The 16,197-nt window shown below is 47.5% G+C and overlaps 2 protein-coding genes across 2 annotated transcripts; one reads left to right on the top strand and one right to left on the bottom strand.

Moving 5' to 3' along the window:
• The first annotated feature begins 345 nt into the window (after window positions 1-345).
• C12H12orf76 (chromosome 12 C12orf76 homolog) lies at window positions 346-1,655 on the top strand. The gene is made up of 2 exons (XM_065692164.1): window positions 346-591; window positions 691-1,655. Exons 1-2 carry the CDS (start codon window positions 495-497, stop codon window positions 774-776), a joined length of 183 nt encoding a protein of 60 aa, XP_065548236.1. The 5' UTR covers window positions 346-494; the 3' UTR covers window positions 777-1,655.
• A 1,646-nt stretch (window positions 1,656-3,301) lies between these two features.
• On the bottom strand, window positions 3,302-16,015 carry ANKRD13A (ankyrin repeat domain 13A). Its single transcript, XM_065692163.1, has 16 exons — window positions 15,948-16,015; window positions 15,261-15,368; window positions 12,923-13,055; window positions 12,666-12,790; window positions 12,246-12,291; window positions 11,439-11,582; window positions 10,844-11,039; window positions 9,729-9,795; window positions 8,890-8,971; window positions 8,624-8,682; window positions 7,868-8,004; window positions 7,358-7,515; window positions 6,767-6,880; window positions 5,965-6,116; window positions 5,676-5,740; window positions 3,302-4,958 (listed from the first exon to the last, which is right to left on the bottom strand). The coding sequence occupies exons 2-16, from the start codon at window positions 15,357-15,359 to the stop codon at window positions 4,760-4,762; spliced, it is 1,776 nt and encodes a 591-aa protein (XP_065548235.1). The 5' UTR covers window positions 15,360-15,368; window positions 15,948-16,015; the 3' UTR covers window positions 3,302-4,759.
• Window positions 16,016-16,197: the final 182 nt, after the last annotated feature.

The following is a 16,197-nucleotide window of genomic DNA, read 5'->3' as shown; positions in this document are numbered from 1 at the left end:
GGCTGGAGGGGCAACGGGGCTGGGGGGGCAACGGGGCTGGAGGGGCAACGGGGCTTGGGGGGCACACGGGGCTGGAGGGGCAACGGGGCTGGAGGGGCACACGGGGCTGGAGGGGCAACGGGGCTGGGGGGGCAACGGGGCTGGAGGGGCAACGGGGCTTGGGGGGCACACGGGGCTGGAGGGGCAACGGGGCTGGAGGGGCACACGGGGCTGGAGGGGCAACGGGGCTTGGGGGGCACACGGGGCTGGGGGGGCAACGGGGCTGGGGGGCACACGGGGCTGGAGGGGCAACGGGGCTGAAGGGGCACACGGGGCTTGGGGCCACAGGGGTCTAAGGGGGCTTGTGGAGCACTCGGGGCCGGGGTCCCGGTGCCATCGGCCGCTCGCGCTGCCCCGGCTCCCCCGGAAGGTGCCGCGGTCGGGGCCGGGCCGCAGGAAGAGGCGGGCCCGGCTCGGGCGCACAAAGGCGGGCGCTGCGGCCGCCCCGTCGCGGGATGCCGGTGGTGCGGCGCGGGGCGCTGGCGGCCCTGGCGCTGCTGGGCCCGGCGGAGCGGGGCCGCCCGTACGCCGTGCTGCAGAAACAGAACCTGGGTAAGGGCCGGGCCGCCCGCGCTGCGCGTAGATTAACGCTGATGGGGGGGTGCGGGGGGGGGCGGTGTTTGGGCCCGTTAACGTGTCCCCCTCCCGCAGTGCTGCTCGGCAGCATCCTCAGCGCGCTGCTGCTCACCATCATCCTCATGGCCATCTGCGTCTACAAGCCCGTGCGGCGGCGGTAGCGGCGCCAGAGCCAGGCCCGGCGCTGGGTCCGTCCTTGGAAGCGCTGCTCCTGTCCGCCGTTCTCCCGGCCGGTACCCAGCCCTGCCGCATCGCCTGCCGGCCGCAGGATGCCGTGCTGGCTGTGCGGGGCGGCTGCATCACCACCGGCACGGCCGGGTGCAGGAAGTCACAGCAGGCTGACTCCGGACCTCCCGCAGGGAACCTGGCTGGGTTTGAGCTGCGTTTCAGCGAGGCTGCTCCATCAGGATGCGCTGGAGTGATCGGTGCCTGGAACCGCCCCGGGTCGGCAGGAGAGCACAGCCAGATGCTCGCAGCGTGCTCAGTTCCACCACTTGTAGTTTTGTGTTCACATTAACTCGGTTCCTCGCTTGAATATTGAATCTTGAGGGTGGGACAGGGCTTGGAGCAAGCTGCTCCAGTTGAAGGTGTCCCTGCCCATGGCAGGGGTTGGAGCTGGAGGAGCTTTAAGGTCCCTTCAACCCAAACCATTCCATGACTGTAGTTTGGCAGCTGCAGGGTCTGGTCCATGTTTCCCTCTGAGCAGAAACACCAAAGCAGGAGCAGCTCCTGGTGTAGCTGCTCTGGAACAGGCTTGTCATTCTCCATGGTATTTGCTTTAACTCTTGGCTAAACAGCCCCGACTGGCCTTGCACCAAATGTCCATGCCTGTCAGGAGCTGGGATGCAGCTGAGGGTTTCCACTACCAGGATCCAGCTCCTTGGAGGTTCCTTGTGGGGAGGCTCCAGCCAGCCCTGTCCCATCAGTAAGAGATTCAGGTGTTTACACTGGAATCCCACTTGGTCTGAATGCTGCTGTTTTGTTTTGCACTGCTCCGAGTAGTAACTGGATTTTGCTTCTTGAGTATACCTGTTATTTAACATAGGGGTGTCTGCCTAGTAATTTATTTAGTGTTTTAAAACTTCCCTTCCGGAACGACTGTGTTGACTGTTCCCTAAAACCCTGTGCTGCATCCGATGTGTTCTCTTTTCAGTTTGTTTCAAAGGACATTGCCTGCTGGCATTCAGGGCCAGGCTGGATGTGGTTCTGAGCATCCTGGTCTAGTTGAGGACGTCCCTGCACACTGCGGGGGGGTTGGATTAGATGAGCTTTGAAGGGCCCTTCCAACCCAAATTACTCCATGATTGCAATGGGGAATTTGCTTTGCTCATGCTCTGTTAGTCAAATAACAGTAGGAGGCTGGTCTAGAACAGATTCAGGTACTAACTGAAGTGAAACATAGATGAGGAAGCAATGTAACACTGCTGCTTTCTGATCCCTTTCATTCTGATCTCTGTTGCCTTACTGCTGATTCCTCTCAGTCCTCACCGGCTGTTCCTGGCGGGTGGATGCAGCTCACAGCTCCAGCTCGGCATTCCCTGGAGCAGCATGCTGGTTTGCATTCATCCCTCACTCCCTGCCACGTCTCTTTGTACAAATAAAAAGCTGAGTTAACAGCCCAAGGCTCTTCTTTATTCATGGATGTTCCGTTTGTTAATTCTGGAGCTGGACGAAGGATGAAGCTGTCCCCTTCTCACCTCCCATCAGCTCTCAGTTCTGAGCAGGGCCAGGACAGCAGCACTGGGCAAAGCCCCTGTTTTCTTGGGAGTTTTTCAGCAAGAAACTGGTAACAGGGACGCCAGAGTTCACTCTGTGAGCGTGGTGCAGTCACCAGTGACATAAACAGGTAAAGTCCAGTTAGGAAGATTCCATTTTGAAATCAAGAGACATCCAAGGCAGCGTAAGAAGGATTATCCACATTAAGCCCATCACCAGTTGTTGCTGTTGAACATTAGCCCATATGCTTAAAACAGTCCAAAAGCACAGAAAAAAGCATGTGGTTAAGCCCCAAAACCAAGTGCAAACAGCACCAACCCTGTGGAAACAGCACCCATCTCAAGTACTTCAAAAGCCAGTTGTAGTTCTGGAATGAGCTAGAGGTATTTGAGCTGCTGCTTTCCTACATCAGCCTCGAGCTTCCTTGGGAAGAGAGGCTGGACTCAGCTTTTACACAGCATTAACATTAAACACGCTGTGCACCCTCTGCTGCTCCTCTCTTCTTACTCACACAAAGGTAGGTACAGAAACAAGAGCTCAGGAGTCCCCTGGTGCTTCCTTTCATTGCCACAGATCCATCGGTTTCTAAACCAAGGAGACACAAAGGTTGGCTGAAAATGTCAGAAACGCAGTTCCTGGGATTATGTCTGTGTTTCAGACTAAACCAGAGCTACCTTTGATAATTCCATAGACATAACGTCACCTTTGGTGTGCAGAAAGGCAACAAAAAGGCAGGTCATTATTTCAAAGGACTCCAGTTACTGTGTTAGCAATAAAATACTTCATTTATGTAGTGTAATGCTGTGCAGAATCTTTGTTCTTCCAGCACACACAATTAAGAGGACACTTCCAATACATACAGTGTCAGAGGGAAGCTGGGGTTTAAGAAAAGCACCCCCCTTGAAAGCCAACGTTCCCCCCACCACCTCCTAACCCATTCAGATGAACAGAGACAGTGCAGATAAACCAGTTGTAGTGTACACTGAAAGAATTTTAATCATTTCCTATGTAAAACAATGGATTATTGGTTTAAAATAAGGTTCCAAGTCACCAACCATCACCGTGGTTACGATCGAGTCCTTTCTACAGTGATTTTATACTGGTTAATAGTTGGTCACACAGAACCGCCCTGTTCTGCCCGAGGAACAAGTGCAGGATTAGGTAGCAAGATCAGACCATATGTACCATAGGTTCTTCCCACTCTGCCAGCCAGAACAGAGGAATATTGCTCACATTTAACTACGGTAAGGCTTTCCCGTGGATGTACATCGTGTACTTGTGGAGTGCACTTGAGAGTCACAGTGTGAGTACTGTAAACACCGACAGAAGTGCAGATAAAACAGCTACAAATAGCTCATATGAGGAAAAGACCTGAGGAGAGCTGGTTAAAACAGACCTGTGAACCCTTACAATGCCACTTGGAGGAGTGGAGGCCTACTGGCTTGCTTTAAAATCAATAAAAATACTCAGATAAAAAAATATACGTCTTCACACGAAGGATGAGCCGTTGAGTTCTAAAAAGCAACACGCGCTTCCCTTCCGATGGCAGGTTAACACTTACCTTCCACTAAGGATACATTAAAATTCCACCTGATTTGTTTTCCTGTTTGATTTTAGCACCCACACCCAGGCACATTCCTGCACGCAGCGAGTGACTGCAGAGAAGCACCTGTATCTAGCACTTATTTTCTTGCTGCCCTCTGACTACGGGAAGGAGCTGGTTTGGAATCGCTGCAGAAACTGCTGCTTTACTTGGCAAATGGTCCCAGTTTAGGATCTACTTTTACTGGCTGCTTGTTTTGTCCTTTCTGCAGAAAGCACTAGTTTAATCTTGAGCTTGGATTAGCTGTTCAAGTATAAAATTATCCCTCTTAAGCAGGAGCACATGCTAAAATCTCAGTAACTAAAGAGAGAACCACATATAAACAGAGCTAACAGAAACCATCTGTCAGCACAAAGAACTACCCTATGTGTGTGTATGCATATAGAGACTCTTCCACGTCACAACGGGAAGAAACAGGCAATGGCTTTGAATTACTCAGAAATGACTAAGCAGGTGAATATTTCTTTGGTAAGTAATGAAGTTTCCCTCCTAAACGCCCTGGAAATCAGGTTTTCAAGCTTTGCTGCGATTCTATATCCTGATGCTAAGCAAAGTTTCCATCTGCTCTTTAATAAATAAGTTTAGATAAAAACCTTCCTTCAGAGCCAAGACTGCGGCACTGGGGAGCCACGTGCAGAGTCCCATGGCCTGAAACTCCCTCAAACAAATACAAATCAGCTTTTGGTAGCTGATGGTGCCAACCTTGAGGGCAGGTGAAACATTTACTTAAGCAATCCAGGAGTGGTCTTCAGCCTGACAGCCCCAAAAGCCTTCAGTTTTGTGCAGATTTGGTTATCATCCTCATTTCAGGAGGCCGCGGAGGGGTTATTTCTCCACCAGGGAAAGCTGTAGGACTTGCTGCAGCTCTGCATCCTCCTCTTCCTGACGCTGCTTCTCCCGCTCCTCCTGCTCTCGGACAGACAACTCCATGGCAAGCTGCAAGTCTTTCTCAAAGCTGGAAGGCTCACTAGGGCTGCTGCACTGGGAGTTACCCGAGCTGGTGAGAAAGCTCTCCTGCAGCGCCCTGGAGGAGAGAAAGAACTTCAAGAAGGAAGAGAGACAGAGCCTATTTCACAGTTCCTGCCATGCTCCTTCCTAGAGACTGCTCTCTAACTGCAAACCTGAAAATCTCTCCCCAGAGAGCAGTTGTTCCAACATCCATAACATTCCCAGCATAGAACCTCTTCTCTGAAGGTTCCTTAGAATCTTTCACACATACCAAAAAATTCTTAGCTTCTAAAAGCATTCTCACCTGGTTCAAAGGCAACAGGATTTCCCACATCCAAAAGAATCAAGAGGAAGCAGTTCCTGGCATGCACATGCAGGAAGACCCCACAGACACTGGAGCATATTCTCAAGGGCCCATTAAATACATGTTGCTAAGGTTTTAAGGATTACAGAGTGACCCTGAAGTGTGCAGCATCTACTAAACAATCAACCCAGAGGGACCACATGCACAGCTTTAAGAGCAGAAGGACTGTGTTTATGTGTCGGATAAAGACTTATGCTGCTGACCAGTCCCATAGCTGACCTAAAGAGTTGCACTAGATAAGCCAGAGAGGCCTAGTTCAGAGTCCTTGCTGCTTGGAAAAGTAGAAGTTAGAAGCAGCACAAGAAAAGAGGCTTTGAGTTCTGTGCATCTGCTACCTACAAACACAAGAGTCGCGTAATTGCTTCATGCTACTCTTGGGAGTATTCCTGCTCCGTCACTGCATGGCTTGATGTGAAAAAGATTAGTTACCTCTGATACTGTATATTGAAGTCCTGTGAGTATGCAATGGCTCCATTGGCGTGCACCCCCACATCCTAAAATGGGGAAAGACAGACAATTCCACAGCAGTAATGGATCTGCAGTGCAACTCACTGAAAGGTAACTCTTAAATCACTCTTATTTCTTCTTTAAAATACATTTCTGTATTTTTCTCTTCCGAGGGTCTTAGAAGAATAGGTCTTACATTGGTTTAAATCAATGTTTTGCACTATCCTTATTAAAACTCAGCTCTGCACTGCACAGATTACAGCACACTTACTTTAACTCCACCAGATTCCAGCAAGCTCTGCTGAATGGCAAACTGCATGATCTCATTGTCTTCATCCTGCACGTGTATGTTCCTGCTGTCATCTTGGACGTGGTAAGATTTGGGGATCTCAAACACCGACTGGTCAACCTCAAAATTAGCACCTGCAGAAGCCGGAGTTACAAACATGACATAGTCTGTTCTTACAAGCTGTGACTTGTTCTGATGATGTTCATGCATGATTAAATTAACTCCAAAAATTCAGACAAACCACCTGGTTAAATATACCAACAGCCTTTGAAAAGCTGCTGTGGCAAACAAGCACACAGCAAGACAGAATGTAGGGTCTTTCTTTAGGATGCTGGCAAGTGATACAAGTGGGCAGCAGAGCTCTGAGGTGGCTGAACTCTGACAAAACCAGACGGGGATAATAAAAGGTTGGAAAAGATAGATATCATAGTGGCTCTTCTGAGGTTCCTCATTAATGGGTCTGCAACAGCTCATAGGACAGAGTATCACTGGGTATACACAGTCAGGAGCATCCTACTCCAATGTAATCCACTCTTTCCTGATGGAGCATGCAGACTTAGCTAGCAATAGCTTGCACCAAATGTAGATCTCAGAATACCTGGGAAAGCTTGTCCAAGCTCAGTTTAGTCAGGCAAGCATGGAAGGGGCAGAACTGGTCAGTATAAGCAGCATCACACACTCCAGCTTCCTCTCACCTGTGAATGTTTTATCTCTGCAGTTAACCCATCTCTCTCTCCTGTGCATCCCATTGACAGGAATGTAAAAGGACCTTCCCACCCCTCACCTGAATCATAGGGTGCACCTCCAGCCGTCTGTGATGAGGTTCTGTCAGCTGTCCTGCAGCCATTGACATTCTCAAATGTAATCCGGGCATTCAGCACGTGAAAGAGGGGGATTTCTGTAAGAAAGAGTACAAGATTTCTGTCAAACAGGGAATTCCCTCATTCGCTTCCACACCTACAGCCACATTTATTGAATGCGTTCCACAATACATACATATATAAAATACATAGTAGCATCCTATAATGAAAAGCACATAGCAACTCACTTCAAGAAGTTGCCCTTAGTCATTCTCTCTCAATCTCTTTATTTTACAGTAAGATTTGCCAAATCTAAGGCACTGAACTAAGAAGAAAGGCCTAGAAACAACTCAATCTTCCTGAAATGATGCTGTCTTTACAGTTATACTTCTGGTCATTCAGAAGTTGGATGCAATGACCCCAGATGTACAAGAGAATGTATGTCTGGGTTCTCAGTTCTAGATACCAGTGAGATGTCTAGTAAAAAACTAACATGGTTTTTGTAAATAGGCTATAAAAACAATAGAAAAACTGGAAATGAAGAAGATGCTACAATAAAAATTGTTAAGCTTTACCAATTTTGACAGGAAATCCTGGTGGAAATTCCAGAGTGATGAAATCCCTAAGTCTGGCAAAATGAGCACTGGTTCTGGCCATCAGGTCGATGATTGGAGTGACTTGTTCCATAAGAGACAAGGGAAACTCTTCACTCATCCACAAGGTTGCTTTAAATCTTAAAGAGAAAGATGCATAAAACCACCTAAAGTTTACAGTTTAGCAATAGATGCAAAGCAAAATGCAGAGCTCTGTCACCTGCTTCAGACTCCGAACAGTGACTGCTCTGAGAAACCAAACCACATTCCTGGTCAGACCAAAGGCAAAGCAGGAGATTACTAACAAGTTACAACACTAGTCCAACTGTTTTCTTTGACTTACTGAAAGAAGAATTAGGCTATAGCTGAATACTTCAAGTTCTCTCTTGATTAATTTGGAAAGCTGGGGGAAACGACAGCGGGTATTTATGGTTTCCAGAGATTAGATGGCTGAGAAGAGAAACTAGAAATAAGTAAAACTTTATGTCTCACTTCTGAGTTCGGATGGTGACTTCTTTAGGCCTGCCTATGTCTCGACCTCTCAGATCAAATTCTGGGTCAAAGTATTCCTCCAGAGTAATAGCAGTAGGGTTGTTGGGTGCAGCATACTCTGTTGTCTTGGTTGTACTCTACAAGAGAGGGAAAAAACAACCAAAACTAAAAGTATGGAACAAATAGGCAGTGGCTACGGCAACAAATATTTAAGTTACCTCTTGTGAACGAACTCGTTTTCCATTTTAAGACACCAGTCACAACCATAAATCCAAGCACACACATTCAGACTGCTTTCTACTGGGTATAAAGATCTCCATGCATTTTAGAGACAGGAAAAATCTACTTAAATACTTTGAAGCTAAAAGCCAACCAGAAATGCACACACAACCAAGAGCATTTCTAGGTTCCAAGTCCCTTATTAATGGAGTATTTGAAACAAACGGACTCTTCTTCAAGAGATTACTGGTGGGTTGCCACTAAGTTCTGTGCTTGCTCAGACTTACTGCCACTGCTCACACCTCAGCTCCTCCTGCACTAGTGGAGTCTATGCGTTTTCCATTAGAGTGTTCAGTAGGAGGTGCCTGCTGTGCATACAGAACACTTGAGGGCTTAAAACAAACAGAAACATCCTCAGGGAAAATTTAAAACCTCGGAAGCAAAATTCCTGCCAAATTAAGGAAACAAGAGGCGGCTCCAAACAGAGTTTCTACTGGCACAGACCTGTGTGCTGCAGTGCCCCGTTTCAGCACTCACCTGAACACCATACTCATGCTCCACTGTACCCAGAAAAGATTCCAGGGGGTTCCTGTCAGCTTCAAATAATAGGAAGGAAACAAAACCAATCTATTACTATTAATTAGCAATAAAACAGACTCAAAACATGCGAAAGTAAAGCAGGACAAAGCCAGCAAGACAAGTATCTTTGTCTATCTGCCTTGTCTATCTGCCCAGTCCTGCAGTCACACAGAATCAGAGCTAAAAGGTTCTACTTATTCCCAGTTATCCTACAGGAAAACTACCTTTGTATCTTTTCTTCTCCTCCTCCGTTAAGTGTTCTGTGCGGATTTTGGTGACCACATTCACATTGTTTGCCACATACACCTTTAAAGTACAAGGAGAAAAATCAAAAAGCCACAGGTTAAAAAGAGAGTTCTCCAGTAAAACACCACACACAGAGATCTAAAGAGAGAATAAAGCAGCGTGGATCTGCCTCTCATTGAAAAAGATCCTGATCTTTTACAATACTGGTGATCAACAGGAAATGCTGCACTTGATTTTTCTGTTTGCTTTGCTATAATGGAAAGCCCACACATTATGTTCTTGACTGACCTACGCTAAGGCTGAAAGCACATGCCACCTGCTGGGCAAGCTGATCAAACAAGAAACCCTACAAATGATGCACCAATCTCACAAACATCTGTGCCAAACCAACAGTGCAGGGGTCTGGGCATTGCCTTTGGCAGCAACAGAATTCAGCCTTTCAATTCACCCACGATTTACACACTTTTTTTGGTAACTAACTACACCAACCTCAGAACTAGACTGGCATCTCCAAGTTCGCTGGGGGGAAGCCCCACCTGGGCAAAGACGTTAAGAAAGAACAGGGAAGGGAAGTCAAAGAAAGCAGTTTCTGAACAGAAGGCACTTGTAAGGCCTTCCAAATGAAATTTAGTGAGAGTTTAATTCTGCGGGAACACTATGGACCCCGTGTCCAACTCACTCCTGCCCAGTTCTTCTGGCAAGACAGTAAAGTTCTTGATGCAAAGTTCAAGACCTGAAGTATTCACGAAATAAAGGCAAAACACGATCACACTTCAGCAGGCTGCAAGACTTGTTAACAGAATAGAATGGGCTTTACCTTTGCTTCATAACCATTCACACTTTCTGCTTTTTCTGTCCTCCATACCCAGAATCCAGACGTGGTTCTGACAAAAAGGGAACACCAGAAGTGTCTGTACAGTTGCATCTCTACACAACCCCCAGCCTGCTTTTCTAAAGCTGATTTTAAACAACATTTGAGAGGTTATTTGATTATTAACCCCAGACAAAAGCACAGGTTGACCTGTTCTCACACATGTGTACCAGCGCTAAGGAAGTCACACCGCTTCTTACTCAGTCCATGGCCAAAGCAAAAAGGCTTAGACAGAGATTTTACATTGACATCTGGATACCAGGGCCACAGAGGTGAGCAGCCTAAAAGCTTACCCAATTATAATTAAACACATAGTTTCATATCAAAAGTGACCTGTCACTGCAGTTTGGGGAGCTGGATAGTGGGAACTCTTCTGTCTAAGAAATCCAAGTTTCTGCATGTGTAGATGCTGCCTAAGGCTCAGTGAACTTTACAGGGACTAACTCTGGGCAGCTTTGGAAGAGTACTAACTATTCAGGAGAAAGATACTGAATTAGACATTTCACTTTGCAGACACACGTTTTGCATGATCACGGCAGGGGTTTACTGCACCACAGAGCACTCCAAAAGGAGCTTCATAAAATAGGCTGTTTGAACTAAGCTGACAGGTACTGGGATAAAAGCAGGCAGCAAACAAGGAAGACAAATGGGTATCTGTGGCAAGAACACAATATACACATCTTTTCGCAGTATTAATGTGAGATTTCATTGACTTAGCTACAAGACGCAAGCTCCTCCCTGTTAGTTCCAGCACTATACACACGGATTTGGGTGAAAGGCAGACTTGTAACAAGACATTAACAGTGATCCCACTAACACAATAAACTGGAAGTTTTCTGCACATCAGTTCTTTCAGCTGGAAGCTCTTTACCAAATGCTAGTGGCAAGCTGACCAAGCCAAATTTCATTATCCAATGGTATATGAAGTTTAAAGTCATTTCAGCTCTAGCCCTAAGACTTTTTATTACCAGGGTTTTCAAGCTTTTGTCTGTAAAGCTTTATTCTAACAACGACCATCCATAACCTTGAAGTGTTTATTGAAGGGAAATATTGTATCCTACCTCTCAAAAGCAATGTTTCTGGTATCAAGGCACGTGTTAATAATGGGAGATGTAAGGCGTCTTTCCACATCTCTTCTTTTGGGTGTCATAGATCCCAACGTCAAATGCTTCATCTGCTGGGAGATCTCAAAACGCTCCGTGGTAACAAACTTCTCATCATGATTGATCTCAATCAGTTCTGCCCAGCCTCCAGTATCTGTGAGAAGCAGTACAACTCAATCTGAAGAAAACTTAGCAAGTATCCCCGGGTTAAAAACTGACAATATGCTGTATATCAATTAAGGGTGCACTTTGCAAACTTGGAGCTGCATCTAAGATCATTTTTATTTGGGGGCAGAAGAATAGAAAGTGGAAAACAAAGTACAAGACTGAAGTAAAATTTTAGCCCTATTACTAAATTTTGACCTCAGATATACTCAAAGGAAAGAAATGAAGCCCTTACGTTAAACCACAAAACGGTATCTCTCCAAGACACTCACAGAATACCTGTATAAAACAACTAGAACTCAGTACTGACCCTCAACTGGCCAAAATCAGGATTTCTTATTGTGGCTCACAATGGTAATCAAAGGTGTAGACATGCAAAAGTATTTACCTCCTCCCTTGAAGATTAAGCTGCACCTCCCTCTCTCCCAGCTCATGTTCTCAAAGCCCAGTAACGTGATGTCAACACGCAGCTTGGCTCCGCTCTTCCAGATGCGGCAGACGTCGCTCGGGCAGACCCTGGAAACCAGCGGGACTAGAAAAGAGGAAGATTCTCTTGAATGAGAAAAATGTAGATAGGAACTAAATACACAGGGAGCCTGAGCTCAAGCAGAAGCTTATCCCTGATACAGGACTGTCAATACTATGATCATTATTCCAGAGGAGATACTGATCTTTAGCGTTCAGAACAATCAGCTTCGGGACAAACCCCACCAACTTTAATTCAAAGACGATGATGAAAAGGAAGATGACACCAGTTCAGACTAAAAGGTGTGGAACAGCACAAACCCCATCCCCTAGTAGTCCAACAGCTGTTTGGAAAATGAAGTCAGCTGTACGGCCTATCCTTCATTCCTTCAAAAGAAAAGCAGGTTCTTCCCAAGTAGTGTGTGCCTTTCTGTAGAGGGTCACTAAGTCATTAGCAGCCAGACAGGTAAAGAAAGCCCCAAGAAAAGGCTTCAGCAATTCTAGTGATGGCTAAACTCCACTAAAAACCAAACAAAGCCCCCAAGAAACAACCCAAAGAAACAGGAAACAAAGAATATTTGTGCAACAAAAATAAAAGAGGCTCTTTTGAGAGGTAAAGAGATGTATTCTGGGGAGTAAACATTTCTCTGTACATCTTTTGTGACACCTATACACTAGCAAGTCCCTTTGTTGATAGTATAGAAGAGATGACAATGACCAGGATGCTCACCCCAGCTTGTGAACTCCCACTTCATTTCCACATAAAAGTCAGGAGTCTGGAGAAGGAAAATACTTGATGAATACTACAGGAAACAGTTTCAGTCCAACATTCAATACAGCATTTGTTGTGAACATTTTAGATAAAGGAAAACAAATAAAGAACAGAACTAGAGCCGTGATAAATCAATGTTACAAGCTGAAATTGAAGCTACAATGAGCTGTTCACCTTCAAGAGTCAGCCTCTACTGCTGGAGCTGAGTACTAAGGAATTCTAAATGAAGCCGAGGAAAATGTCTCTCACTCCCACAACACTGTGGATTATGGAAGTTGAGCCAAAGGATACAACTGCCTATCTGATTTCAGTTTACTCAACTGAACTACCTGAATGAGAATTGCAGCCCGGAGTAAGAGGTTTAAACTAAATCATTACCTCGCTAATCTTCTGGAGTAACTCAGGAACTCCTCCAAGTGTCATGGAGGTCAGCTGGTAGTCCCGATGCTGCAGAATCATTTGTACCATCTCTGGATCCCCTGTACTGACAGCCTCGTTTAGAACTGAAAGAAATCCAGGCACAAGCTGGTTTCAGCTTCATTTCAAGGCAAAACACATCATGGAAAAGCAGTCCAAATACAACATCTGCAACTGAAAAGCATCAACACGTGACTTCCTTCCCAGGTTGTCCCTACCTGTCCATCCCTGTGCATTCTCTTTGGTTACATCTGCCTTGTGATGAAGAAGGACCTTGGCAGATTCTATATAACCCAAGGAAACAGCCAGGTGCAACAAGGTCCGGCCTCGTGGATCGCGTTGATCAACATCCTGTGGGGTATCCAAGAGAGAAATAACGCTGAAGCTGCCCTGTCAAACGCAGCAGAGCACACTGAGAGTTTATGTGAACAAAGCTTGGCAGCAGGAACCCAGGAGTCAATATTCCCACATATCAGCCCATGGTGCACAGCTTCCAACACTACCACCCTGCAGTACAGCCTAACTTCCCCATTGACAGACAGAGAGAGAAGCAGAATGGGGCCTATAAAACCAACATGGTAAGAGCTGGTATCACTGTAAGACACGACAGTTGGTGCTTCTCATTTCATTTTCTGTGAGTATTTCTTCCTCTATTTCCCTTTAGAAGAAGACCAGAGTTTACTGTGTGCACACCGAATCATGGACAGCCTGAGACACCAAGAAAGGAGTTGACACACATAACATAAGGGGGAAAAAGAAAACTCAAACCAAGAGGGCACACAACACCAACTTTATGTATCACCTTTGAAAGTACAAAAGCAAATGGTATTGTACAAAGCATCCATCTGACTGACACACACAGCACAACGGGGAGTGAGTGCATTTTGTACAAGTCACTGAAAAAATGAAGAAGGACAGAAACAAACTACACAGGCATAAATACCCAAAACATGCAAGCACAGCATACTCATACCTTACTTATTTTTCACTATTAGCTTAGAGATTTGAAACAGAAGAGCATCTATAACTAAAGGAAAAGGGGAAAGTCAATAGCAGAATAAGAAAGGAAAGTTATTATGCAAGTTAACACGGTTATCTGACAGTGTTAAAGTTGGAAACATCACACGCAGAATAGGGAAAGCTTCAGTTTAAAGCATCCTCTTTCCACCTCTGTGGTGGGATACTAATGGATTTGCTTCCCCACCCCTACTGACAGGTGAAGGACTTTAGGGTGTTCCCCCATCATCTTTGCTGCTATTAACTGGTAACCACACACTGCACCCATCATCTGCCACACCAAGGGTCTTTGATTCCCTTACACATCCCTCCGGCAAGAAGCTTATCCCAAGGAAGCAGGAGGAAACATATCTTTGGAATACTTTAAAACACCAGAAGTAATTCAACGGGAGATAAAAGGACAGATACACCCCATCCTAACATGCTGCTCGTCTGAGGTGGGGAGCAGCACTCCACGACTGTGAACAACAGCAGAACCTGAATCACTGACAAACTTCCACAGGCAGGAATGTTACTGGAAGAGAAGTAAGTGCACAGAAGCAACATGCTAGTGAGGTTCAAGGTTTGGTTAAGGAAGATCCCTTGAATGAGATAGAAAGTAACAGCATTCCAAAGATGCTCCCAAAAGTAGGAGAGGAGCATGCTCTGAGCAAGCATTAGTAAATCGTGGTGTACCGTTAAGAGTTGCAGACGACAGTGAGTACTCAGGAGGTGGTGGCACAGCTCATTGCTGGCTCGTACACGTGCGGTGTCAGGTATAATGTAATTAACACTCTCTGCTTCTGCAGCCTGAACCCCACTGTGAGCAGCAGAGCTCCTCCAGCACCTCTGCAAGGAGGACGCGCGCTGCTCGAGCCCTGCTGCAGCTCCTCACCCTGTTTCCTCACACCACAACCATTGCTCACTGAGCAGGCCCCAGGAGGGACAAGTTTGTTATTTTTCTACTCCACGGCATGAAACAACGATTTAACCAAATCTTTTTTTAACCAAAGACACTGAAATTGTTTTTTAACCAAAGATGCTGAAAACATCCCAGCCCATATAAAAGCACTGCACCACAGCCTGGGACAGCAACGAAGAACTGCTGGTGCTCAGCAAGCTGGAGGCTGGTTTCATCTTCAGCAGCCACCTTCTCTGCATGTAGGTTTCCATTAAGGCAAGCAGCATTTATTGCTTACTTATTGCAGAGAAAAACCTGATGTCCATTATATCTGCTCCTCTTGGATCTGTTTCAATGACTCCTAACACTAAAAACTATTCTGCACCCCACACCCGAATGCTCTGAGCACAGCTCTATAGGTAAGAAGTCAATATCATAGACAACAAAAGGCATATTCCTACCCCTCCTTACATCACTCCCCCAACCCCAAATCAACAAGTAAAGCAGCACAGCAACCCCACAAGCCCAGCAAACAGACCTGGTGGTACCACCACGGTTATTTGTCCCTAGAAGCCAGGAGCACCGAGCCCCTGGACACAAGCTCTTTTGGGGCTGCCAGCCCCACTCCAGCCCCTCTGCCAACCTGGCACCGCAGTTACCTGGTCCTGCAGCTCCTCGTTCAGCCGCCTGTAGTCATTATTCCAGACCAGGACGTGCAGGGGGAAGGCGCTGCTGGCCCTGCCAGGGGAACTCATCATGCCACAGACCTGCAGGAGTGGGGAAGCAGGGTGCCTACCCTCACTGTCCCCCCTCTTGACTTGGGAGGCCCCACGTTACTCAGGCCCTCACCCCTTGAGCTCTCTTCTCCCCCAGCACCCCCCGACCCACGCACTGGGGGGAACACTGGAGCACAACCCCCTATGAGCCCCACGCCCTGCTCCAAGGGGTGCCCCGCGCAAAATCCTGCTCTTGGGGGTCCCTATTCCTTGGGCACCCCGCCCCAGCCCCCTGCTCCTGGTGGTTTCCCCTTCCCCTGGGCACCCCAGACCCCAGTGCTTGGAGTCCCCTGCTCCTGGGCTTCCCCCTACAGCCCCCCACTCCTGAAGGTCTCCCCTACTCCTGGTGCTCCCTACAGCTCCCCCCTCATGGGGGTTCCCTGCTCCTAGTGCTCCCCAGACCCCCACATTCCCAGCGACCCCATGCTCCTGGGCTCCTCAAGCGACCACCCCCCAGCACCCCCCCCCACTTGAGGGTCTCCCACACTCCTAGTGCTCCCCACAACCCTACACTGCTGGAGTATCCTGCACCCTGGGCCCCTACTCCCGGTGCCCCCCACAACCCCTCACCCCTCCGGGCCCCCGGTCCCTCGGCCCCACAACAGCCGCCGCCACCTCGCCGCCGCGTCCCTCCTTCCTGTCCCTCCTCCCCGTCCCTCCAGAGCAGCGGCTGGGACGAACCACAGCGCACCCGCTGCGGGGGGAGAGCTCCCCCTCAGCCCACCAGCAAGCCAACGGAGAGAGGAAGTCGTTGCCCCCCGCACACCCTACTCCCCCCCTCGAGGGCGGGCAGATGGAATTGGACATTCCATCTGGACAT

This window comes from Lathamus discolor, chromosome 12, assembly GCF_037157495.1.
Source record: "Lathamus discolor isolate bLatDis1 chromosome 12, bLatDis1.hap1, whole genome shotgun sequence".
Lineage (NCBI taxonomy): Eukaryota > Metazoa > Chordata > Aves > Psittaciformes > Psittacidae > Lathamus > Lathamus discolor.
This window is presented reverse-complemented; position numbering and strand designations above follow the sequence as displayed.